This window comes from Ceratotherium simum, chromosome 21 (assembly GCF_057802395.1).
Source record: "Ceratotherium simum simum isolate JZ-2026a chromosome 21, ASM5780239v1, whole genome shotgun sequence".
Classification (NCBI taxonomy): domain Eukaryota; kingdom Metazoa; phylum Chordata; class Mammalia; order Perissodactyla; family Rhinocerotidae; genus Ceratotherium; species Ceratotherium simum.
The window spans coordinates 50367388-50394391 of record NC_141920.1 but is presented as its reverse complement, the minus strand read 5'-3'; the positions used below and the strand labels follow the sequence as shown (position 1 = coordinate 50394391).

At 53.1% G+C, this 27004-nt stretch overlaps 1 protein-coding gene across 1 annotated transcript in view; it reads left to right on the top strand.

Moving 5' to 3' along the window:
* The first annotated feature begins 11531 nt into the window (after positions 1-11531).
* The window catches only part of ACSS1 (acyl-CoA synthetase short chain family member 1), a 54098-nt gene continuing 38625 nt past the window's right edge, over positions 11532-27004 (top strand). Inside the window, exons 1-2 of the mRNA XM_004441954.3 lie at positions 11532-11883; positions 20855-20951. Of these exons, the coding sequence (XP_004442011.2) occupies positions 11547-11883; positions 20855-20951 (434 nt within the window). The 5' untranslated portion in view covers positions 11532-11546. The remainder of the gene's footprint in view (positions 11884-20854; positions 20952-27004) is intronic.

Here is a 27004-nt window from a genome sequence, read left to right as displayed (position 1 = left end):
AGTGATGCCTTAGGAGGCTTCCAGTGTGCTTCCCTCAGTTCTCAATGTTCCAGGGGTGGCCCCTATGTGGGCTACGTGTGTCCCTCTATTGTGGCCTGTTAGCTCTCCCTATAGGCGCCCAGGGAGGCTGAGTTATGCTCCTGGCCAGCTGTTGTAATGCTCAGCTGCTTGTAGTTGTTGTGCGCCCTTCAGTCTCTTTATCAGGTGTGGGGAGCCCCGGCACAGTTGGCTGTAAGTTCTAATACCACATTTGTGTTGCAGTATTTCTTTTAACTGAGTAGGCCCCCAGTGTGGCAGGTTGTTCGGCTCAGGGCCTTAGAATTGCTGTAAACCTCTAGCCTATTAGGTCTCTTGTCAGCTCTCTGAGGATTGCAGCTGGGTGGGGCTGCCCTCAGGCACAGGAGCACCCAATCGTTTCAGGCTTTGGAAGGTGGGGCAAACCTCCTATGTGGGTCTTTGAGAAGCACAAGTCTTCTGCAGCTGACAAGCCCTGTTGCCCACAGGTCCACACACACAGTCAACACAGTCCTGCCCCGTGTGAGCGCCCCGACCTCCCCAAGCAGACCCAGTCTCTCCACGACGGGAGCCCCACACACTCCGCCACCACCCCACACTCTCCACCCGCTCCTTGTGTACACCCTGTCCCGCTCAAGTCAGCTCAGTTGCCAGGCTGCAGAGAATCCAGTCACCAATCTATGCAGGCCCACACGTTGCCTGAGGGCTTGTTGTTGGGTGGGGCCAGTCTCTAGGGTGGGCTGCCTGCCCTGGCTGAGCTGGATTAAATCGGTGCTCTAGCGGGTGGAGCAGACCCTGGGCTAGCAGGTCTCAGGGAAAACTCCAATGGCGTCTGTGTCAGCACGCTCACACCAGGCCACAACAATGGCCGCCGCCAATGACCCAGTCCCTGGAGAGGTCTCACCCCTCACCGAGATGCACTCAGGGCCTATTAGGTGAGTCTCTTGTCACCGAAGCACTGTGCACCTTTCTTTCTGGTGATTTTAGGATGCTTTCTGGAACGGGTGAGTTTGTGCGTGGGCCCTTTAAGAGCCAGTTTTAGTTTCTTCGTGAACCGGGTTTTCTGGGGGTGCTCCCCAATGCTTTAGTAGCAGGCAAAGTCAGATATTATGCCGCTGGTCTCGATTGTGCTGGGTCCACAAAATGCCCACAGCGGGGGCGCTCCCCGGCTCAGGACCCCGCGCCTCCAGGGAGGCTGCGTACCTGTGAGCTGCTCCCGGCGGCCGTGAAGCTGGCGGCTTGTGAAGGCGGCATTTTTCCTCTCCGGAAGGGAGTCTCTGCCTCTTCTACCCCAGTTAGGATTGTCCGTTGTTGCAGGAGTTCCTCTTATCCAGTTTTCAGTTCTGTCTCAGGGGTAATTTTTCCACGAGTAGTTGTAAATTGGCTGTGTCCACGGGAGGAGGTGAGTTCAGAGTCTGCCTACGCCGCCATCTTGACTCCGCCCCCTTGGCAAGTATGTTGATATGCTTTTGCCTTGCCTTGTAGCTCAGCATCCATCTAAATTCACAGCTTGACCATGTTTATGTAGAGGAATTTCTATGTTTTTCTACCCTCATCCTACCAACTCACCCTCTGAATCACCAGCTGTGGTCATCTCCTCTTTGACCACTGATCTTTGAAATGTCTTTGTTCATGTAACTGCCCCATCAGCCACCCTTCTGGCCATTCGTTCAGTCTCATATTACCATTTCAGGACTTTTCTTTCACGCCCTTCCACCGAAGACCACGTAGACCACCTCTTTTCTCTTTCTCTCTTCAACACACTGTCAGTGACTAAAGTTACATTCTATCCTGAGCAAAGGGACGATGGATGCTGTTGAGGTAGGGTGATTCTGGGATTTCTTTTACTGTCATGTGTAGGGAGCCCCTGGAGGGCCAGGGATTCCATAATAATGACCAATGTAGGACCGATATTGCAAGGGAGTATGTGCATGCGTGTGGGGGGTGTAGAAATCCATTTACTTTACCAAGTAATACAATGAAGAGTCCTCCAAGAAATTTCTGACTGGGACACGCCTGTGCCCCACGTCACATCTTCTCAGACGTCTCTTACTCCTGCTTCAGCAACTGGCTTTGCAAGTCTGGCCACTGCATTGGGTATCTCTTGCTTTCCGCCTGGGCTTCTCAGACATTGAGGTGCGGGTGCTTCTGGGAGCCTGCCTGCTACTCTCACCTGTGAGACATGGAAGTGCAAGGAAGTTCACAGCACATAGGTACTCATGTCCAGTGGGGGTGGAATCTCTGTGGATAAATGCTCCCTTTCCACCTCTGGGCTGGACAACTCTAAAGTGCAGGCTACAAAGCAACTCGAAGGTCTTGGGGGGACCCAGCCCCAGTTGCCACAGGGGTGACAAACTGGAGAGTGAACCTTTGATTCTCTGTCTCACGCTCCCCAGTTCCCCATTCCTCTTTCCCTGGATCACCTCCCAAACCAGGCCACCTGCTCACACGCCCTCAAGGGTCTCAAGTGAGGTACGGGGTGGGGCAACATTCTTAGCCATGACAGACATATCATGGAATCTGAAAGAACTACTATGATGTAAAATTCTTTCTGCACACACAAACTGGTTTTATTGAACTCAGTTTTGTAAACAAAGCTTGAATCCAATGAAACAGTAAGTTTTGTAAATCTAAGTGATATCCAGTCACTCTTCCAATTTTTATGAGATGGTTTTTGGGATTGTGTGTACATGGCCTGAAAATATAATGAGGATGGATTTGTCATTTTCTCCTTGTATTTCTGTCAATTTTTGCTTTATGCTTTTGGAGTTGTATTTTTAGGTATATGCGAGTTAAGAATTCCTGGATCTTCCTCGTGACTATTTACCACACATAATTTCCCTCTTTATCTCTCCTCTTGCATTTTGAATTACTGTGCATTTTGTCTGATATTTAATCCATATTTATTTGGTGAATATTTCCATGCTTTCACTATCAATATCTCTGAATACTTACATTTGAGGTTTAGAGAAGAAGTATCTAGTTAGGACTTTTTATCTATCTCAACAATCTTTGTCTTTAACGAGAGAATTTACTCCATTTACATAGAATATAATTATTGACATTTTGAAATTTACTTTCACTAATTTATTTTTTGTGTCTATTTAAAAAAATTTTCCACCTTTTCTTTTCTTTGTTTCTTTTAAATTTGTTTCTCCTTTCTTTGCATCTCTCAGATCATCAGACTTTTCTTTTTTTTTTTAAAGATTTTATTTATTTATTTTTTCCCCCAAAGCCCCAGCAGATAGTTGTATGTCATAGCTGCACATCCTTCTAGTTGCTGCATGTGGGACACGGCCTCAGCATGGCCGGAGAAGCGGTGCGTCGGTGCACGCCCGGGATCCGAACCCGGGCCGCCAGCAGCGGAGCGCGTGCACTTAACCGCTAAGCCACCGGGCCGGCCCTCATCAGACTTTTCTTATTCCATTTTTCTCACTGCTAAATTAAAAGTCATATATTCTGTTTTTATTCGTGGTTAATCTAGAAATTTCAACACGCATATTTAAATTAAACTTAAAACTATCCCAAGCATTGGAAAGATTATAGGATGCTACTTTTGATTCCTCTCCATCAACTTCTATGCTCTTGTTGTTCAGGATTTTGCCTCTATCTTGTTTCTTTTAATTCCACGGTGAAGACATTATTGTTATAATTTCATATTGCTAATGTCTGTTTAGATTTACCCACAAGTGTAACAATTTCCTTGCTCATTGCCCTTCTTGCATTTCACATCTTCATTTGGGGATGATTTCTCTTCCTCCTGGTCTAGAGGTCCTAGAGCAGAGAACTCTATTGGTTTCCGTATGTCTGAGGTGTATTTTGTACTTGTTCTTGAAAGATGATCTCACTAACTACACTGTTGTTCATGGTTAACAATTATTTTCCCGTAATACTTTAAAGATTTCCCTCCACTGCCAGCTGTCAATGTAATCATCATTCTTGGGTCCGTGATCTGCCTTTTCTTTGACTGTTAAGACTTGCTGTTTGTCTTTGGTTTTTGACAGCTTCACTATGATGTGTAGAGGTGCTGATTTCATTTTATTTAACTGGCTTGGAATTTGTTTACTTTCTGAAACTGAGTATTGTCTTTTATTAATTCTGGAAAACTTGCAGCTTTTAACTCATTGAATATTGCCTCTTCCCACTCTCTCCTTCTGGAACTCCAAACATGTGTGTATGTGTTCCATACCCTATGTTTTGTATCCTTTTTTCCAAATATTCTATCCCTTTAACTCTGTGCTACAATTTCTATTTAATGGGGAAATTTGATTAATTCATAGCTATTACTGATATCATGTTTGGATATATCCTTTGATCTTATTTTATATTTTCTAACTTACCATGCTTGCTTGTTCCCTCTCCCATCCCAGCTATTCCTGCCTTTTTTATTTGATTGGCCAACTTTAGTTCCGTTTTCCTCACCAAAGTTTTTGAAGTTACACACTCTATTTTTAATTTTCAAAGAATTATCCTTAAATTTTAAGCATATATAAACGTGTTTCTATAAATATCTAGAGTTTATCTCATTTCTTCATCCAGACACGAACTTTTGCATGGTTTTCTCTCCTCTCCCCTGACATCTCCCAGACTCCCTACCAGAAAGCCCAATGCTTCCCCAGAGCATCTTCCTGCTGCTCACATCTGGCCTCTCCAAGTCACTTCCAACTTCCACATGTGCTTTGGGCTGTAGCTTCCTTCCTTAATTCCACCCTGTTTGCCTCCCATCTGCCAGGGGCTCCTCCTCAGGATTTCTCTTCAACCAAGGGTTGTGATCGAGTGTTTGTGTCCCCCAAACTCATGCTGAGATCCTACCCCTGTGTGACGGCATTAGGAGGCGGGGCCTTTGGGAGGTGATTGGGTCCTGAGAGTGGAGCCCCACGAATGGGGTTAGTGCCTGTACAGCAGACCGCAGAGAGCTCCCTTGCTTTTCCCCTGTGAGGACACAAAGAAAAGACTGCTGTCTATTAACCAGGAAGCGAGTCCTCACAGACACTGACTCTGCCAGCACTTCGCTCTCGGGCTCCCAGCCTCCAGAACTATGAGAAGTAAATGTCTGCATTTAAGTTGCCCAGTTTATGGTACTTTTTTATAGCAGCCCAAACTGACTAAAACACAAAGGCCTCATCTTCTACCAACTTATCAGATGTTTAAATAAATCTTGTTATTTCACGTACCCAGTCCACTGCCTTGATCGAATCTCTCTCTCTCCCGTATATAACAGCTCTCTCATTTCCTTCACCAGAAGGTCCACCCCTTGAGTTCAGGAGTGCCACACTGCCTCGAACACAATCAATCTCTGTTGATCAATTCCCTAAAGAGACAAAGACTATTCCAAGGGCTTCATCATTCAGGAAATGCTCCTGGACTTCACTTGATGATGACATGATGGCCAAGAATGTGTTGTGTTCTCCTTAGATCCCCAGATAGGATAGGAAGTAGCTTTAAAGGTAAAGGTAGAGTCCACTGCCAGGTGGCAGTGTTCGCCAGCTTTAAAATTTATGAAACTCAGTGATGTGAGAAATTCCGCTGATGATGCTAGATTCCTTTTGTTTCCTGTCACTCATCTTTCCCTTCAACAATCAGTCAGCGTTTATGGAGCTCCTGTTCAATCAATACACATCCTCTTGGATCCCCAGATGGTGCTCTTTTTCTGGGCCCTGTTTAATCTCTCTTTGGGACCCACAGGGACTGGCCCCAGAGGAAGCAATGTCCCCACAGGCCCTGCCATGCTCTTTGTCTCAAAGTCCTGCCCCTATCCTAAACCCTCGCACTTGGGTTGATTGAACTGAGAGGTGGGAAGCCCAAGGGTTCCTGAGGCCACAGGCAGAGGTGGCAACAGCAGTTTCAGCTGCCTTGGCTGCCTCGGGGCAGGAGGAGGTGGCCGACAGCTCAGACCTGATCAAAGGCTGCTCCCTGGTTCCCTCCCTCCCCTTGTAGCCTCTTATGGAGGAGCCAAGCAACCAGGGTGATCACTGCCAAACAAACGTGGGAGCAAGGATAGCCGCTGGACTGAGACCTCAAAGAGGACGTGGCGCGCTGCTGGTGGGCATCAGGACCTTTGGCTCAGAGTCAGTGGACTGTACAGGCTTCTGCCGATGATGAACCCATAGGATGGACCACGAGGACAAGTGGCCACTGGGCCTTTCTGGAACGTGTGGGAAAGCCACATGCTGTTCAGGATGACTCTGTCTTGGTTTGGGAGTTTGCGTCTCTGAGCAGGGTTGAACTTGGCCGTCCCATGCCCTTTGCCATCTAGGGTATAAGCATCCTCCTTCTTCTGTCACCTCCCCACTCTGAGTCATCATTTGAACTCAAAGGAAATTCCACGAGCGAGAGGAGAGCACCTTTCCTAGCTGTCTACCCCTCAATTTGTTATTTTACATGAGTCAAAATACAAACCTTCCCAGCCAGAAATGGCTGCCATTCTCAGAAGCTACTGGACCAGAAATCCATCAGACCAACAATCCCTGGTTGCAATGAAGTCCAGGATAAAGTCAGTTCTAGACGGGCCAGCTTTAAAAGAAAACCACAATGGTTATTCCCAACTGCATCACTCAGCTGTGAGCTCGGGTGGATATGATGTCTCTGATGGAGCCCTAAAGTAGCGGGAGAAACAGCGGCTGCAGCTGCCCGCAGAGGGGCAGTGGCCATCGGGCAGGGCGGGGGGCATTCTACGGAGATGGAAGCCAAAGAAAGACCATGAATGGGAAGAGGTGGGACCTGAGATCTCCAAAGCTGAGGCGCAACAGTCCTTAAATACATCTGTGGAGTGCCCCACACATCCAGCGAGTCCCCCACACATCCAGCGAGTCCCAACACGTCCAGGGAGTCCCCCACATGTCCAGCGAGTCCCCCACACGTCCAGCGAGTCCCCCACATGTCCAGCGTGTCCCCACACATCCAGGGAGTCCCCCACACGTCCAGGCAGACCCCCCCACGTCCAGCGAGTCCCCCTCACGTCCAGGGAGTCCCCACATGTCCACGGAGTCCCGCACACGTCCAGGGAGTCCCGCACGTGTCCAGGGAGTCCCGCACACGTCCAGGGAGTCCCCACACATCTAGGGAGTCCCCCACACGTCCAGGGAGTCCCCCACAAACTACAGAGTCCCCCACACATCCAGGGAATCCCCCACACATCTACGGAGTCCCCCACACATCTACGGAGTCCCCCACACATCTAGGGAGTCCCCTTCACTGGCAGAAGCTGTGATTTTATGGAAACAGAAGAAACTCTGGATATTAAGTCTGGCATGTCCTTATTGGGAGGAATACACCACTTGGAATTTTAGAGCTAAATGATCCAGAATTTGGCTCCCATTTGTTCATTTTGCAGATGAGAAAACCGAGGCCTGGAGACATCAGGGGACTTGCCACATGGCGGGCTGGGGCTGATTCAAGGTCTAGTCCAGGTCTCCTGGCTCCCTGTCCAGTGGTCTCTGTCCACTAGGCTACTTTGGGGGCTGACAAAGGAAAAAGGCAGGGTTTGATCCACAGTGACGGCAGCCACAGCTTACACTGCTTCCACCTTGGCCATCAGAGGCCCCCTCATGTGTCTGTGTGATCTTCACTAGTAGCGCCAGCCTGGCCTTGAGTGGGAGCAGACTGTGCTGTTGCCACAGCAAGGGTGTCCACTCAGGAGAGGCAGCTTGGAGCCTGAGGAGACAGCGGTGGGGGTCCTTGCTCTGGGTCCCCTTGGCCCTGTGGCCCCGGGGGTTAGGGCACTGGTTCTTCCAGGTATCGATGACTACCAGTCATAGGAGATGGCCGTTGTCTTCACCAGTGACGTTCTCGACCACTGCAGGCTGCACGGGGTCTCATGCAGGCCACGAGTGAAGCCAAAAGCGATCCGCTTTCTGTGGGTTGTGGACGGATGACTGCCCCAGCCTTTCACGCCTTGGGAGGGCTAAAGCGAGTGAAGAGTCTCCAGGGTTTGGTGCTGATGGAATTTAGTCAGCTCGCTACTGGAGCTTACCGAGAACAGACCCCACCACAAAGTCTGGCTGCTCCACACGTGGTGCCACCCTCAGATGGGGGGTGCCCCAGCTCCAGGAGGATGCCCTGTTGCCAGCCCAGTGCTGTCTGAAGTCGGTCCTGGTTTTTACCTCCCGTCTTCCTGCTCTTTGGTGGTGAGCCCTCTGGTCCTGGGGTTGCTGTGCACTGTTGGGTTCACCTTGCAGAGTGTGGGGTGGAGCATGCACCTCCACAGAGATCTGGTGTGCAACTGTATCAGAATCATGGAGCCCCCACTGCTGAAGCGGATGTACACAAGCCTCTCCACACATCATTGTCACCACTGAGGTCATGGGAACGGAGGGGAAGGTGAGCCCTGTTACCCTGTAAAGCCACTCCCAGACTCCCAGCCAATTGGGTCCTCTCCTTCCTCTGACCCGATTCAAGGCTCTTGTTACGGATTTTTGTTTTGGTTTTGGTTTGCATTTCAGTCACTTGAACTGGCATGTCTCTCTGTATCCCCACTCTCCCCAAGTGGTGACCTTGAGCTCAGGGGGTGTGTCTGGTTCACCCTTGTCGAGCTGACAGTCCTCAGCGCTGGGCTGTGCACACAGGAGGGGCTGCACAGATATCCTTTGTGTGTCGTTGAAGGGAAGAAGTGGGAGAATGGAGAGAACAGGAAAGGAAGAGATGTAGGGAAGAGGAAGCAGAGAGCTTTACAGGTTCTCTGAGGCAGCCGACTTTACAGTGAATGGATGTGGTGACTCAACGCTAGGTCTTGCTGACTGGGGGCAGGCGGCTCTCCCAGGAGATCTGTTACCAACAAAGACTATTTCTTAGGAGCATCCAAGTGCTGCAACTCTCCGAGTAATATGGGTGGTAGGACCTATGAAGGCAAACGGCAAAGGGGTGTTGGAGGACCACACCCCTCAAGCTGGTAAAACTGTAAGCTCTGGAGGCAGAAAGCTAACGCTTCTCCACTTGCTAGTTGTGAGGCCTGGGGCGGGCGACTCTCCTGTCTGTGCTTGTTTTCCCGCACGTGAAGCGAGGACTAGAGCATCTCTCTCCAAGGATTGTGAGGGTCAACAATCGCAGTTGTATCACTGTCTCCAACTTGCACATCAGGCCTGAGATACAAGGTAAGCCCCAGGCTCCTACCGGACACCTCCCAGTCCTTCCCCCTTCTGCACCTGCCAACTTCAGCTTTCAGCACAAGAGGGCTCTGCTCATGCTAAGGCCAGGGGCTTTTTGGGGAGAAACCACGACCAGCACTGCCTGCGTGGCCTGCTGCTCTCTCAGAACTGCTGAGGCCCCACCGGAAGCAGCCCTGTGGACGTGGCTGGGGGTGGGGGTGGGAGTGGGGGTGGGGCGAGGTGTGGCTCCACCTGTTCTAGTTCCGGGAGATCTGCTTCCAAGATGCAGCAGGGACGGCCTTGGCCACAGGGGCTGTGACACTTAGGAGGAAGGTCCTCAGTCGCTTCTTAGGTAACTTGGGCTGCAGGAAGTGCAATTCTGTACCACCTGGTTGGTTCTGAAATGTTTCATGTACACATAATCAATTCTCCTTATCTAAACTGAAGGAAATGGGAACTATGTACTTTATTTTAAAGTACAATGGACTATATACTTTTTTCATTGCTCTCTCTGTGGGGTCTCTTCCTCCCGAAGGCTAGACCAGCACCCTCACAGCATGGCAGCTGGGTTCCGAGAGGGCAGGGGCTGCAGCTGCAGGCCTCACAGGGCCTGGGCCTGTCAGGATGGCACACCCACCGTGGTCCACGGTAAAGCCATCCTGCCTGCCCAGGTTCAAGGGCGGAGGCAGGCTCCCCTCTTGACGGAGCAGCGTGCTATCACATACGCACGGGGTGGAGGTGGGGCACGGTGAAGTGTCGGTGGCCATCTTGGGGACCTCCTGCCACAGTTATGGTTTTTCTCTGTGTACAATTTTATGTATTCTATTAAAAATGGGGGTTCAGGCCAAGTAGTGAAGTGCGTGTTGAGGCGGGAGCGGGGCTTCCAGCGCTGCTCTTCTGTCAGCCCACTGTGTGCTCTTTACGGAGTCTGTTGATTTGTTTGGGCTCAGTTTTCTCATTTGTTCCACTAGGGGTTGATAACTGGTGGAGTTGATAGCACTAGATAATTTTTAAGCTAAGTAAAAAATGCAGGTAAAGTGCTTGGCACAGAGCAGGGCACATGGCCAGTGCTAGCTATGATCACTGCTTCTCCAGCCTCAAAATCCTCTCTTCTCTGGCAGGAAGTAGGCACTCAACACTCAGGAAGGCCTGGGGCTGACTGACAGCAGAAGCTCCTCTGAACACAGGGTCTTCCCCTCTGCAGATCTCTCAGCTAACAGGAAGGAATCTTTTCCAAACCCAAAGAACTCAACCAACCAGTTTTCCAAAATCTCTCCCCCCACCCCTGTGTACCTTCTTTATCATCTGTTTACTTCTTGGGTGTTGAAATGTTTAAGAATCTGGCTGAGACAAGTTTCCATCTATCCTTCCTGGCTTGACAACAAGAACCTCCCTGCACTATCAAGCTCTCTGTGTGCTCATTCCAGGCCAAGCAGCTCACAGACACCATCTCATTTATTCTTTATTGCAGTCCTAGGGAGAGAGATATTACTCCCATTTTCTAGAAAAGGAAAACAAGACACAGAGACGTTAGGAACCTGCCCAAGGTCATAGGGCTAGAAAAGCCAGGGTTTGAGCCCAGACCACAGATGTTGGAGCAATCGGAGAAAACCCTCATGGCTCCAAATCAGCAGAGATTATTGGCGCGATTGCTTCTCTGTCACACTTTCCCTCCAGGCAGGAGGCGACCCGGCGGGGCTGAGGCCGGCAGCTGGGTGACAAGAGCACCGGACCCCAGACCACGCTCCCAGGTCCCCAGAGCCTCCTGGCCCGAGGGCTCCCGATCCGCCCACTTAGGCCACGGGGGAGCTGCTTGTGGGGGGGAGGGGGCGGGGGGGAGCCACGCTAGCCTGGCCGCGTGGGGATTCACTCTCAAGGGCACACAAAGGGATGAACACTGACTTCAGCCTCTGAGATGCCGACACAACCTAACTTCGGCGGACCCGGACCCACCCGTGCGCTTCGCTCCACCAGTCGCTGACGTCCTGGGCCGGCTCCTTCCTGAATTCCCGACGGGTCGGGGCGCTGGCCCGAGCCCGCGGCCGGGACGCACGTGTCTCTTCTGTTCCTTGCGCGGCGCAGCTGTCGGAACTTGAAGATGCACAAACTGAAACCAAAACAGCCCGACGCCCAGCGCGAGGGCGGGAGCGCAGCCAAGGGGGGCGCGGAGCAGCCCCGCCGGGGCCGGGGACCCGCTCCGCCCCGCGCTCCCCGGCGCCCCCTCCCTAGGCTGCTCCCCCTCCTCCTTCGCCGTCCCCTTCCCTATGGCGGGAGAAGAAGGGGTGGGGACCGGGGCGGGCTCCTGCAGGCAGCTGCAGACCGGGAAGGGGCCCCGAGGAGTGGGTGGTGGCCGGAGGGCGGGGACGGGGCGGGGCCCGCGGAGACAGAAGGGGGCCCCGGCTCGCCGCCCCGGCTCGGGGCTCAGAGGGACTCGGGGCGTCGGGCGAGATGGCGGCGCGCAGCCTGGGCCGCGGCGTCGGGCGGCTCCTGGGCAGCCTGCGCGGGCGCTCGGGGCAGCTGGTGCGGCCGCCGCGCGGGGGGAGTGTCCCGCGCCGGGCGGCCTCGGGGCTGTGGGACAGCGCCCCCGCGGCCGCCGCCGCCCTCGCCGCGCAGCCCGGCTCCTACCAGGCGCTGAGCGCGCAGGCCGCCCGGGAGCCGGCCGCCTTCTGGGGGCCGCTGGCGCGCGACACGCTAGTGTGGGACACCCCCTACCACACGGTCTGGGACTGCGACTTCAGCAGCGGCAAGATCGGCTGGTTCCTGGGAGGCCGGTTAAATGTGTCTGGTGAGTCTGCTGCGGGGCGCCCCAATTCACGCGTCCCGAGGGGACTCACAGAACCCAGCAGGCGGCAGAGTCCCCGGGCCAGGCGGGTCGCAGCCCCCAGGAGTCCCCTCCTCCGGGATTCTGCCTCTTGCGCTCTAAACCGTGGAGCCACGTCACCCTCGCCCCTTTCCCACCCGGTCCCAGAGCCTCCAGCCCCCACCAGCTGCAACCCCGCGTCCCGACTCCACCTTCCCGGCTCGGGCCGGCGTCAGCTTGGTCGCCCAGCTGCTGGCCTTGCCCCAGCTGGCTTCTCGATCGGCCGACTCCTCCATCGATCGGTCGTCTCCGAAGTTTAACTACCGGGTTCCACCGCACCGCGGAGCGCAACCTGCGGGGAGCGGCGGGTGACACCCGGGCCAGGCTGAGGCAGAAGGCTCAGGGCGCCCGGGGGCCGGGACTTCCCCGCTCCTGTCCCGGGGCCGGAGGCAAAACCCAAAAGCCTCTGTTTGTTGTCTCCGCCAGTTGCCGTGCCGGCGACTCGCCTGGGGAGAAACTGCCCACAGAAACATATCGAGCTGCTGCGGCTGGCCGACGGAGGAAAAAACCCGGGGCCAGCAGCTGGAATCGATTCTCTCCTGGCTCCCAGGGCCTTGGGCGGGAAGGGAGGAATGGCACGGCCTCCCAGTTCTCAGTTTCTGCGCCCCCAAGACCCCCGGCTCGCTTTAGACCTGGTGGCCATCGAGATCCCAGAAACCAGTTCCACTAGCCAGTCGATCCTCTGGTATCTGCTGAGACTGAATCCACAACTGTTTCGTTAAGGTTTGGGATTGGGGTGTTGGGGAGAGTATACTGTGTCACCACACAGCTAGGGGAGAATGCCCAAAAACTGGATGCTGTGTGGCAGGACAGGATAGGCCTGGGGATGGGCGGCCTGGGGAGGAGGGGTGGTCAGAGGGGCTGTGATGTCACCATGAATGGTGTAACCCTTTAGGTGGGGTTTAGGGGGTGTTTAAGGACAGGACCTGCAGATCTTCATGGCAAGGTCGTGCCTGGCCAAGCCCTGAACCTGAGGCCTGATCTGGCCTCTCACCCAACTCCACCGTTTAATGGCCCAGGTGTTCCACTCCTCCAGGTCTTAGCCTCCTCCTGTGTAGACTGGGGGTGATAAGCCCACCTGCTAGGCTGGTTGTGAGGACGGAGTGCTGGAAAATATGGCACGGGCGCAGCACTTATTGGTGATCAATAAGTAGTGGCGATTTTTATTTATTATATTCAGAAATAGCCATAAAATTATAGGTAGTGTCTTGCAGTTATTTTTCAAACAAAGAAACTTCAGGGAACTTTGGACCAGATTTTTTTTCATACTCTATATTACTTTGCTGGTTTAATCAAAATGAGTCACTTAGTAGATAAGGGTTTTCTCTAAAATTGAGTCAGCAGCAGGTGTCCTTGAACTAGTGGGAAAAAAAAACAAACTGTTAGGTTTGCAGAGCTGGTGGAATGTGCCCTTGAAGAGGACGAGAGCAACCTGCAGCAGGAAAGGAGCAGAAAGTGTGCAGCTCCTTTGGAAGCTGCCTGGGGCTTGGGAGGCCTGAGGCTGCTGTCAACGATCAAGGTTGGCTCATGCACACTTGCAATCTCTCACATAAAACAGTGGGGTGGACCTCACGGGGCTGGCAGCAAGGACCTTGTGAGCTGTACTCCGTCAGGGTCAGGTGTGGTCAGCAAGCAATTTTTCTCCCTCCTTTTCCTTTCGCATTTCTCCTGAGGATGCAGCCTTTATGGTTACCTTAGCCAGAAATTGAGCTTCAGAGAACTGCCTTGAAGAAAAACAGCTTTTCGGCAGCATTCTCACTTCGAATGTGTATGCCCACCTGCTCATCTATCAGGAATCTCTCTGCCCTTTGCCAGTGTCTGCAAACCACAGAAGTAATGGTATGAAGAAGGACCAGGCCAGGTGCTGGCTGCCCTGGGACCCCCTAGAAAGTTGTGCAATGGTGGAGGTGTTTTGGCCTGATCAGTCTGTGATAGCGTGATGACGGCTTGTTCCATAGGAGCATCACTCTTGAAACTCCCATTACCCCTTCAGGAAGATCTGTACTAGCGGTTGTCAAAGTGTGGTCCCCAGACTGGCAGCATCAGCATCACCTGGGAAATTTTTAGAAACACAAGTTCGTAGGCGTTGTCCTAGACAGCCAGAACCAGAAACCCTGGGGGTGGGATCCTGCAGTCTGTGTTGACCAAGTCCTCCAGGTGCTCCTGATGCACACTCGAGGTTGAGAACCACTAACCTGAGTACTCCAAACGAGGCGGATCAAGGCACTCCTAACATGGGCAGAATTGGGATTAGTGAACTGGCGATGACTCTATGAAACAAACAAAAATAGGTTATAGGTGGTGCAGTACAGTTTAGTGGTTCCAGGTCTGTCTTTAGAATCACACCTAGGTTTGAATCTTTGCTTTCCTCTTATTGTTCTTTGCATGTGTTTCCTCGTCTGTAAAATAAGGTAATCTGTAACCGAATTCTGTTCTAGTTACTATTGTTGCCTATCAAACAGCTCCCAGGCTTAGCGGCATTAAGACAACAGCCGTTTTATCACTCACAGATTCTGTGGGTCAGGACTTTGGACAGGGCCTGACAGCTGGCCTCAGATGGCTTGCCTCTGCCCTGATTGATGTCTGGGGCGGGGAATTGTCATGTGCCTACTTCTCACTCCCCAGCCTGGGGCCTGGGCTGGGATGCCTGCAGGCTGAGTTCAGCTGGAGCTGTGGCCCAAAGCACCTACCCAGGGCTTCTCACAGTGTGGCAACTGGGCTGAGGGGACGTCGGCGACCAGAGGTCCCAGAGACCAAGGCAGGCTTGGCTTGGCTTGGCTAGGCTTCTTCTGACCAGCAGTGTATGACTTGGGGATACCTACGGCTGTTGTTAGCATTAAATGAGAAAAGCACTGTGGACTGTCTTTAGCACGTTACTAGCACCTAATCACTGGCCTTTGTTATTTATTAATGAATCGTGGGGGGGGGGGGGGCTGTGACCTTGAGCCTGGCCTTCAGCAGTGCTGCTAAGAGTGCTGTTTCCTCTGAACAGGGCCACATGGGTTTGCATTTGATCAGCCTGGGATAGGTGAGAAGCGGGCTCGGAAATGCTGGAGGGGAAATGCTGGAGGGGAAGGCCGGACGGACAACATGGCTCTCAAAGTCCATCCTGTAGCTCTGGGATAGCTGGGTCACCAGGTGCAGTCACAAGGTCAGAGAGCCCATAGGCCAGGGAGGTAGAGCCTCCACCCCTTGCAGTGACTTGCTTCTATTATGTTTATGTAAAACTGCTTTCCAGAGGTATTTGGAGAGCCAGGTTCTATAAAGGATTCTTTCCAGTCGTTGCAATTTGGCTCTGTCCTTTGGAGGGCTTGACAGCTGGTTTTGCTCTGTGGTATGTAAACTCAAGGTGTCAGGAAGTTGCAAGTGCAGAACCGGAGGGTAACGACATGTGTTGCTTTCAAAACACACAACTAAAACTAAACTCTATTTTCTAAACACCAAATTCTGAGTTGATTTTTTTTTTTATAATTTTTTATTTATTTATTTTACTTTTCCCCCAAAGCCCCAGCAGATAGTTGTATGTCACAGCTGCACATCCTTCTAGTTGCTGTACGTGGGACACGGCCTCAGCATGGCCGGAGAAGCGGTGCATCGGAGCCCACCCGGGATCCGAACCCGGGCCGCCAGCAGCGGAGCGCACGCACATAACCACTAAGCCACAGGGCCAGCCCTGAGTTGATTTTTTTAAAGTGTGTATATTCTTACTTTCAAGCAAGAGTGTAGAGAAACTATTTTTACCCAAGCATTGTTTCTTGGATGCTTTTTGGAACATTAGTTGAAGCAATGGAAACTATTTTGCTATACCCTTCTCTTCCTTATAACATGCCCCAGTAATTCAGAAGGCAGACACACTGAGAATGGCAAGGTGCTACCCTCCTGGGCTTCATTTTTCTCTCAGTGATTAAAGTAACTTGTGTAAGGTCTCTCAAGGAACTCTAAATGAAAATGTGACCCCAGGTCTCAGGAGGAGAGTCCTCCAAAAGAGTCTGAATGCTCCCCAGTTGTCAGAGGCATGACTTACTTTAAATAGCAAGTGCTTCTGGAAAGTTGGCAAATACAATTTTTGTGACTATGTAATATCTTAAAATGTGCCAGGGAGATTTTCTATTTAAAGAAAACTGATTGTGAATCCTTTTGTGAATATTAACTCCCTCATTTCTTTTGACTAAAATTGAATTTCTGTATGAAGTTTCACTTAAAGTTGGGGAGCAGGAGGGATGTATTTAAACAACCAACAAGAGTTCTTGAAAATTCCTACATAAGTGTGTGCCATCTTTATAGTGAAAATGATAAGCCTCTTGTCATCTTTTTTTAAAAACAAAACACCAACTCCCTGTACCACCAGCAGGCATCTGCTCAGCTGCTTGCGGGGCCGTGTGGAGCCTGGGTGCAGATCTGCACTTAGGTGAACACGACGGAGCCCCATCTCCTCTTGTCCTCGTGACGCCAACGTGAAGTGGTTGGTGATCCCATTGTACAGATGTGGAAATAAAGCCTCCAACTCATGTATAGTGATGAACAGTGAGAAAATGCCCCAGTGCCACAGAGCCTGCATTCTAATGAAGAGGTGGACCACAAATCAGTAAGGGAGCAAATCCATTCCAGAGTAACTTGTTCAAGGTTTTTACTGCTGCAAGGGGAGAATTATGGTGTCACCCACCCACCCCCCATAATAAAGGAATTGCAGGGACGTGGTTCCTGCCCTTGGGAAGCTCTGCAGTGCAGAGCTTGCATTGTGTCCCAGAATGCGGACCGCTGGGCAGAGTAAGTAGGCGTTTAATAGTGTGAGCCACTGAGGGAGGGAGAGGGAGAGATCATTGTGTGCTAGGAAATTTGGAAAAGGCTTGAAACAGGAGGCGGCGCTTGAGCTGAGCCTTAAATTGCACTTGCTCCTTGCCCAGCTCTTCTTGAATGTGCTTAGAAATGGCATTTTCTTGTCCCGCTGTCCAGTTCTTTGGTTGGAGTTACTTTTTAAATGGGGAGATGTAAGAATTTCTTTCCTCCCTCCCTTCTTTTCTCCCTGCAATTGAGGCAATAGCAGGAACTATAAATATGTGTTAAAAGCCAACTCATACATGGCATTTTAAGGCCCTGTCACCCCAGACCCTGCACTGTGCTTTCTCTAGGTGCCTGTGTCACCTGAGCGTCATTCACGGCAGCAGTGAACTGTTTCCCTTGGGAACACTGCCACACTATCTGACCCCATGACAAGAAACTCTCCAATGGCATCTAATTCCTACAGTCACTCCCAGAGTCGGGAACCGTTACCCCCCACTACGGGTTAGGAAGGAGAGATTTAGATTACATTACAAGTGCATGGTCCATGGCTAGTGAGTGGTTGGACAGGGGCCAGACTCTGGAGCGTGGTTTCCCCGTGACTCCAGGCTGCCTTCCAGCGAGGGCGTGGCCAGATGTGTTACAGAGCAGGCAAGCGTGTTTAATTACTTCTGTCACCATAAGAAAAGGAAAAACCCGGGGCCGGCCAGTGGCGCAGTGGTTAAGTGCGTGCGCCCCGCTGCGGCGGCCCGGGGTTCGCAGGTTCGGATCCCAGGCGTGCACCGACGCACTGCTTGCTAAGCCATGCTGTGGCGGCGTCCCATATAAAGTAGAGGAGGATGGGCACAGATGTTAGCCCAGGGCCAGTCTTCCTCAAGAAAACGGGGAGGATTGGCATCGGATGTTAGCTCAGGGCTAGTCCTCCTCACAAAAAAAAAAAGAAAGCAAAAAAAGAAAAGGAAAGACCCTCTGGAATCCGGAGTATACGTGCAAAGTAGATGTGCGTGCAGATGTGTCTGTCTGAGCATGGTCCTGGACCAGCAGCACGGCATCAGTCGGGCCTTGTTAGAGGTGAAGATGCTCAGGCCCACCCCGACCTGCTCAATTGGAGACTCAGGGTGAGGCCTAGCAATCTGTGTGCTAACAAGCCCTCTGGGAGATTCTGGGGGACTTAGAAGTGCTGATTTAGGCCAAAAAGAGACTTTCTTGAGGGACAAAGCCACAAAGACAAGAAGAGGTGTGTTCCCTCCCCTGGGCGTGGGGGCAACCTGTTGTCATTTAGACCCCAGTATCTCCTTCAGCTCAAGGACTTGAATGTCTGTCCGTCATGCAGAACTATGGTGCTCCATCTGCTCTGTTCTCTGGGTTAGGCTGCACGTATACAAACATGAACGGGACATCTGGCCCTGTCCACAGAGGGGCCGCAAGCTGTGAACATCTCAGGAGAGTTAGAGGGAGGCATGAAGTGCTCACTGGGACAGTGAGGACCTGGGGGCCGGGACCTGCAGGAGGGTGGGAACCAGGTGAGGGGCTGCAGTGGGAGAGTGGGACAGCATCCCTCAGGCAGGGAGAAACCATGCAAAGGCCCGGAGGCAGGAAGGTGCTCACCTGAACGAGCGTGACCAGTGAAGAGAGACAGATCACTGGGGCCTTGGCAGCCACTTGCCCAGCAACTTCTGTGTGCAGGAAAGGCACCTTGGGGACACTGCACGTGGGGCTCAGTGCTGACCTGCCTGGATTCCGGGAAGAGAGGGACACATGGCCGGTCTTACTCTGGGTGCCGTCCATTCCTGGCAGGCCTTCCCCCTCCACCTTCCACAGCTCTGCCCTTCTACCTGTCGTAAACCAGGTGCAGGATGCACTGCTGGGCTCCGAGGCTGTGAGGGTCTTGGCTTGAAGTCTGGCGAGAAGCGCGTCCCGGAGCCCCAGCTGCACCTGGGAGCAGGTGACGAGCGGAGATGAGTCCTGGATGAGGTGTCACGCGTGTTTTGAGGCCCTTCCTGCTGCTTCCTGGCTGGACTTTGGTCAGGTCACTGGATCACCTGGAGCCTGTTTCCTAAGCTATATGTGAGCTGGCCACTTTTCAGTGTCACTAAGATGGTTCACCTCAGAGTGGGAGAAGGTGTGTTGGAGCAGGCTTCTTGGATAGGAGTGCGTGCACACGTCTCCGGGGTCTTCTCAGGGCAGGTGTGGGGTGGGGTCAAGGAGCTGATCTGTAACCAGCTCCCCAGTGGTGCTCATGCCACACGGGAGCAGCACCTTCCTCCTGCGGGACCCCTGCTCAGCGCACGGCTATAACCCAGCCTGTTGGTCCTCAGCTGGGCACTCCAAGGCTTGTCATGACCTGCCCAGGGTCACCACTTCCTGTTCCATCCATCAGGCCCCCAGGGCCAGGCAGCAGTTGGTGGGGGACAGGGCCTGTGCCTGCTGAGGGGTGGTCACCACCTCAGCTCTCAAGCGAGGGTGTGGCCTCATATGCTGATTGTTCAAGAGAAGCCAGAATCCCTGGTTTTAGTGTGAAAACTCTTGCTTTCTAAACTTTGGACCAGTTTGAGTACACACACACACACACACACACACTGATGTCAGGTTTATTGTGTAAATCCAGGTTTTGCCACCAAGCCCCTTATTCTCAGTTTGTCTTCTTGCTTTTCCTCTCTTCTATTTTTTGGGCTTTCTTCCCTTTTTCTAGTAATTCAAAGAAGTTTTCTGCTTCAGTAAGTAGTATTAGTAAACTTTTCCATGACATCTATCTTCCTTTATTAAATTTTTTGAGGTATAATTTGTATACCTGTTAGGAGCCATAAAGTTGAAATGAAATTTTTTAAATTAGAAGAGTAAATGATAGATAAAATAACCCAAGAGGGAAAAATGTAATTCACACACACACACAGAAGCTAAAGTATGTAAATGTTTTTGTGTGCGCTCACCCTCTCAAGAATGGGGGGAGCCCGTGCTCTTTTATGGATGGGCTCTCCCATAACTTTTGTCAGAACGGCATTCCATCAGGAAATGTTTATGAGAGTCTCTGCAACTCACAGCAGGGATCTCTTAGTTGGTTACAGGACCTGTATTCACTTAACAGTACTTGAACAATAAGTCTTCCGCTTGATCCTGATCATCACAGACATGACAGAGAATGCATCTCCCATTTATATAGTGGAGATTGATTTGGGGAAGATAAGTAACTTCCCTGAAAAGAAAAGAATTATATACCTGGACATTGGGGTGACTCTAAAGACTAGGTGGGCAGATGGCAGCTGGCCCCCAAAGCTATTTCGTGGTGTTTATTTTCCCCACTGATGGGGAAATGGGTGATGAAAACCTGGCTGTGAGGGCTGGTTGGAAGGAGCACTGGCATTAACCAGCTAGAGCTAAGCTCCCTCTGAAATCAAAAGAGTAGTGAGCAGGATATTAGCAAGTGAACATGATCCTACTAATCTTCAGGTTTACAGTAAACTGGCAGAACTGACCTTCTGTTTTTTGTGGGTAGTCATGTGATCTGAGCTTGGGTAGTGGAGGGGGAGAGGAGCAGAGCCTTCCGGAAAACCAGCATGGCACTTCCCCATGGTTGCATCACTTCTTGGAGCAGAGGCTGGTGTAGGGTGCTGTCTGGACACCTGAGAAGGGATGTGGGTCCTTGTCCTAGATTGCACCTCCACCACACTTGAGAGGCCACTGCATGAGCTGCATCCTGAATCAGGGGCGTCCTGTCCGCATGAAGATTTCTCTCCAACAGCTCAGGCTGCAGCGCTCAGCCCCGGCTGCACAGTCAACCACCAGGGAGCCTTGAAAACCATGCGGCCAACTGGGTCAGGGTCCCCTGGGGTGGCCCAGGTGATGTCAACGTGTGGCCAGGGTTGGGACTACTGGTGTGAAGCACCTGCTTCAGAGTATTCACAGCTCACCCTGCACCTGTGAGGTCATATTTTGTAGGATCGTCTCGTTTTTGCAGGCTCTGACAATCCCCCTTCTTGCAAGGAAGTAGCAACCTTGCCTTTGTTGAGGGAAGGGTCCACCTCAGTGGAGAGTAGCACAGGCTACAGCAAACCAGACCCTCCCTGACTCCGGCTCTGAAAGCACCAAGTTTAATGTCCCTAAACCTGTTTTTGTGCAGTCAACTGCCTGGATCAGCACGTTCAGAAGTCCCCGGAGAGCGTCGCTTTGATCTGGGAGCGAGACGAGCCTGGAACTGAAGTGAGGATCACCTACAGGTACCGTGTGTCCCCTCATGTGGGCGTGGCAGCGCCCGGCAGCGTCTTCTGGGCCTCCATGTCTCTGTTTGTGATAGACGCCGGAGACAAAGCCCTCTGCAGGGCTGTGAACAGGAGCAGGATTGCCCAGCCCGGAAGAGGCCAGCCTTCTTGGTCACCTTGGCAATACTTGGTGTCTTTAGATCCCCATAGAAGGAAGTGGGTCTTTGGAAACAAGTATGAGGAATGCTCAAGGCATGGGGAGGCTTTGGCACAGTCCTGTGTGCTTGTGTCTGGTTCTGGGCGGGGGTTATCTGAGTACTGGGGGGGATGTTTCAGCTTTGGAAATGTTCTCTGGTCCCAGGAAAAGTAAACGTGAACGCAGGCTGAATAAAACACACGCTGGAGTAATGACAACCAGCCCCCCGCCTCTTACTTGTGGTGTGCTTATGAGAGTGGGACAGTAAATAAGATCGAGTCTTTTAAAGAGGGATATGCCTAACATCTGTATTCTTTGATTCCTTAAATAAATCCTTCACATTCTATGTGCCAAGCACGCTTCTGGATGTTGTGTGCGCATTGGGGGTTGGAACAAACCCAGAGTCCAGGAGCAGTAACCCCCGCCTGCCTGAAGCCATGCCTCCTGCCGCAACCGCCTCCCCCAGAGGTCCTGGTGGGCTGTCACTGCAGGGCACTGGTTCCCCTCCATCATGGGTAGAACCCCCTTCGCTTCAGCCTCAGCTTACCTTTATGAGGCTGTCTCAGGCCCACCATGAACCTAAGGTGTGTGTCCTTTATCACCACGCTCCACCCCCATCAAGTGGCATGAGCAGGATTACTCTCCTGGTAGTGGCTTATGGCTTTTCTGGTCCAATCATTCAACAAGTTTCACTGAGTGCCATTGTATCAGTCAGGACAGGCTGGGTTATGTTGTAGTGACAAACAATCCCCCAATGCATGGCAGAGTGGGGCTGGGTGATCACTTTAGATTGCAGTAGTCAGAGAGGGCCTCCCTGAGGAGGTGACATTCAAGCTAAAGTCGTATTGACAAGAAGGAACAGCCATGAGAAGATGGGGGGAAGAGCATCTGGGCCATCCAGGGCCCTGAGGGGGAGTAAGCATGGGTGTCCTAAGAACAGGGAGAAGGTGCACGCGGCTGAGGCAGTGGGAGTGAGGGGCCCTGGTGGGAGGAGTGGTCAGAGAAGCAGGTCCAGGCCCTGGGGGCCTGAGAACAGCAGTCACCTTGTCACATGGGTGACTTTGGGTCCGCTGGGCACCCCAAGTTTCCTGTTTGTTTCTCAGACTCAGGTTTTACCACAGACCAAATTCCCCACACCTGGTAAAAGGGTCTTCAAGTCGACTTTTGGTTACAGGAAAGTGATGTTCGTTAACCTGCCGCCACTCCTAGTGGGCACTTCCCTCCTTGTCCCCGCCTCCCCAGCAACCCCGGCTGTCACAGTCCATCACAGTCTTGATTGCCAGTCGTGGATCCACCTATCTCCTCCTGGCTGCGTGTGGCCCCCGACCTGCAGCATCGCTGCCTGGGAGCCTCGGGCCCCCGACGATGGAGGCCAATCCCCAGGGCCCCTGCACAGACGGGCCTTTGGGGAGCGCTGCTCTAATAAACAAACAAGCTAGTATTGGCCCAACTTGATTTCTGTGTGATTCTTCATACAAGATTAAGATGCTGTGAGTGGGGGTGGAGGAGCTAGCCAACTGGATGCTAGAGATAAAGCAGGTCCAGCGATGGACTAATTTCCTTCCGTTGCTGCCTCCAGCGTACCTGGGCCCTAGGGGCGGGTGGGCCATACGTGATCCCCACCTTGGCCGGACGCCACCTGTGTGCACCTGGAGTCAGTGTTCGGCAGCGTTAGGCAGCGGCAGCCAGCTCCGGCGGGCCTGTCGAGATGTGTGGTTAAATGTAAACACCGGGGGAATTTCAGGACTGCAGCAGCGTGCTCCAGCTAAGAACAACTTCAGTTCCACTGTACCGAAGCAGCCCCGGGAAAGGAACAAACTTATGAGTACAGGCAAAATATCTATTATTGTCTCTCCAAAAATAAATGGACAGCCCAAAGTGGTTTTACAAACCTTAGCCAGGCTTAGTCCCAGGTGACTATTTCTATTTACTGTTTGAGTAAGAAAAGTGTGTGTGCAGGTTGTCTGTAATTGCAGCAAGTTTTGGGGGCACTTGGGTTAATTATTTTCCTGGTCATTTGAGGTTTTTGACGTGCGATTTTCTTCCTCCTCTCTTGGAGGAAAGCCACCTACACACTGGTGCTGGTCGTCCTGCCAGCATACAAACCGCCACTAAAATAAGTGCTTTCCTGCCCGGGGTCTCTTGCAGTGCACCCAAGGTGCCCAGGACGGTCACAGGCCTCATTGGCCTGAAGACCAAGCTCCAGACTCGTAGCCGGAGCCCTTCCGAGACCTCGTGGGGTGCTGGCGGCACTACTGTCTCCTGGGGACCCTGCCCGCCTCGTCCGTCCGAAGCTCTGGTGACGTGCCTCCCTCCTCAGGTGCCCAGAGCCACTCAGTCCTGGGTCTGCTGAATCTGTTTGTCGAGGCGCGTTTCTGGAGAATCACTGTCGAGCTTGTAAGGTGAACCAACGACTCCTGCCCCTCAATGCTCAGTGGCACCTCCATCCTCTCACGGCAGTAGCCTCTGTTTGCCGTGTGTCTGCGCAGACACACGTGCACACACATGTGTACATGTCTGTGCACCACGTGCGCTCGCACACGTACATTTTGAACATGTTCCTTCTCCATTTCTACATGTCTACAGCTTGCTCTTTGTGTTCAGGGACCCGTCCCAGCAGCGTTCTCCCAGGCTGCGGGTGCGGCTCTGCCTCCTGTGCCGGGAGCGGCTGTGATGATGTAGCTGGGGCTGTGGTGACTCTCGGGTTCCTTCGAGTGTCTGCTCTTCTGAACACTGGTGTGTATTTGTAACCTCACCTCCCTTGGGTGGGGGAGCCGTGGTGGGATCGGCTGTAGGAAACTTGCAGAGGCCTCGTGTCCTCACCCTGCCCCCACCCTGCCTGCCCCATCAGTTCTTTCCCTTTGCGACACCAGCCGGCACCAGTTCCGAGGAGCCCCCGCCAGACTGCTGAGGCTGCGGGGGGCGCCGGCCGTGTGGCCCTGGAGGGAGGAGAGCCTCGTCGGCTGTGGTCTGTCCAGCTTCCTCCTCCGGAGGTGTGCTGCTCACTTGCCACCGGGGAGCGCAGGGACAGGGGCGCTTTGCTGGGCAGGGGTCGGGCTGGGATGGTCTGTGCACATCTCCCAGGGATGAGGGGTCCTGTGACCTCAGGCTGGAGCCGAGGCCAGAGGGCCTCCCCTGCCCGATTTCTAGCCTTCCTCTGCCCAGAGAGGTGTGTTCAGAGCCAGCCTGAGGAAGCAGTTTTCTCATAGTGAACCAACAGGACTGCGAACCCTGGGCCTCCCTTGTGCTGCCTGAGGGAGGCCTGAGGCCTCTGAGGGCAGGGTGCAGAGGCCAGGCGGGGTGCAGATAACCTGGGTGGCTCCCCAGGCTGCATGGCCAGATAGCACCCTGGGCACTGCTCCTTCCAACTGTCCACGTGAGCTTCTCCAGCATGGTGCCTGTTTTACGAGATTGTCCTTCACATCCAGTTCGAGTAGGCAGATTCTAGAGGCCCTTGGGGATGGGGGTGTGAAGAAACACACATCCTTATCCTTCAGTAAGGTCGGGGGGGATCTTGGGTAGATTCAGGAGGCTTCAAGACGGCTGCCTGCCTGGAGCCCAGGGCGTAGGGGCCAGGGATTTCCAAGCTGGGGAGGGACACAAGGCTTGGAGTGGAGCAGACTGAAGCCCTGTGTGCAGGGATGTGGGGTGTGCATGGGTACCCCGAAACAGAGGAGAGGGCAGGTTGTGGGTGCTGTGCTGAGCGTATTTACCAAAGCTCTGAACCAGCACTTCTTTGGTCTGAGCTTTTCTGAAGAGGGTCTGAACTAGAACCTGAGCCCAAATGTGACCCTTTTAATTCAGCTGGAGCAGGTTTTTGCCCTGGCCAGCGCTGAGACCTAGAGGCCCGTCAACTGTGGGCCCTGGCCAGCGCTGAGACCTAGAGGCCCGTCAACCGTGGGCCTCAGCGTCTTCATCTACAAGACGGGGGAGCAGAGGAGACCAGCGCTGTCCCAGCACAGCAGCATGGCTCAGCGCGGGTCACGGCCAGTGTGGTAACCACGGGGCGGCAGAGCTGGGCGTCCACGTGCGGCACCACGATGGGCAGGCCTTGTCCCACAGGTACCTGCAACATGAGCCGAGTGTCGTTTTCACTGTGGGTCGAGCCCCTGCAGGGCGTGATTGCTGGGGTTGTCCCATCTGGGCCTTCTTACTGGGGAGGGGGCATTGTGTACAGTGAGGAACCCTGTCCAGAGGAGCAGAGGGGACTCCAGGACCCCTCCACCCTGCCCGCCTCAGCCCCTCAGTGCACACCGAGGGGACGGCTTTCTCCCTGGGCGTGCCGGGCCAGCCACTGGGTGTCTCTGAGACTCCCTGTGGCCTAGCGCTTCAGTGGAGGGCCCACAGAGAAGAAAAGGTGGGCCCTGGCTCTTTGGGGCACCCTTCTCTCTGGAGCAGCTAGACCAACACACATGGCAGAGGGAGCCAGGATGGCCCTGCAGCCTGGAGGCACCTCCCTAAGAGGCTTGTTTGTGTCCTTGGCCCTGGTGTCTTTAAACGTGGCCATTTATTGAGGTCACAGAAGTGGCCGGTCCCTGTGGGCTCCAGCGGTAGGAAGCAGGAAGCCTCACCAGGGACGCCTGGTTGGAGAAGGCCTTGGGGAAGTCCTGTGGAGGGCTGGCTTTTAAGAGGCGGAGGAGGGGCAGGCATGATGCTGAAGGCAGAGGGCGATGGTGGGTGAGCGCACCGTAGGGTGAGGCGGCTAGGGTGGGTGGAGGTGGAGGCCTGTGCTCCGCGCCCGCTCTGCCCCCTGGCTGTGTGACCTGCAGGAGACCCTCCACCTCTCTGACTCTCAGTTTTCTCACTGCAGAATGGAAACATGCTTCTCCTTCACTGAGTGGCTGGGTGTTGAACAGCACGCGGGTGGGGGATGAAAGCCCAGAACGGTGTCTGTCAGGGGACGTGTTTAGCTGTAGGTCGGGGCCAGCTGAAGGGAGACCAGCAGAGGATTTCAGATCTGACCAGGGAAGGCCTCACGGTGGCTCTGTGGCTGCTGGGGCCGGGAGGGGATGGGGTGGCGTTTTCAGGGGGAGGACTTCACCTGGGAGAATAATCTCAAGTCAGCTAAAAGATAGCCCCTCCCCTTCTCATGGGCCTGACCCTTGCACCTTGCTCTTCTCCTTACCCCCAAATTAATTACTTTAGTGAGCAAACTCCTTTATTAAAATATCTGGGCAGTTGAGTGGGAGGGTCCTTAACCAGCATATAATGAGGTTGGGTGGGGTGCTGTGAGGTGAACCAGCCCTGGTGATCACCTGTCACGCCGGGCAAAGTCGGCTTGTTCAGTGGGCTCCCCTCGGGAGGAGGAGAGGCCTGTGGCTCTGGGCTCCGGTGCGGTGCCCCAGCTTCCCTGCCTGAGAGGAGGGCAGCACCCTGGGCGGGGCTCCTTCCCCTCCGAGCTCTGAGTAACTCCGACTGCAAACTTGGTTGGGAACCTGCATGCTCCGGTAGAAGCCCTGGGTTGCTCGGATCGTGCTGCCTTTAAACCAGCATCTGCCTTTTCTTAAGACTTTGGCTGTAGATATTGAAGCTGGGAAGTGTTTTGAATCTTTCTGTACGTGACCACATATTTTTCTTTGTCTTTCTTTTGGGCAAGGTAAGGCTCTTGGAATTTCATGTTTTAGAATGGCCGTATCTTGGGACTGCAGCAGGAATGACCCACACTGAGAGAGTCTATCTTTATGTCCAGGGAAACCTCCTTGATGGGGACCTGTCTGAGAATTCTCTGGAGACCAAAAGGGGCAGAGGTTTACTTCAAGGAGCACACACAAGCAAACGCCTCCCTTGGAGCTGGATCCCTGCTTTTGTGAACCCCTTTCTGCCGTGTAGGGGGTATTGGGGGTGGCTGGGTGGTGGGAGGTGGAGTGATGCAGCC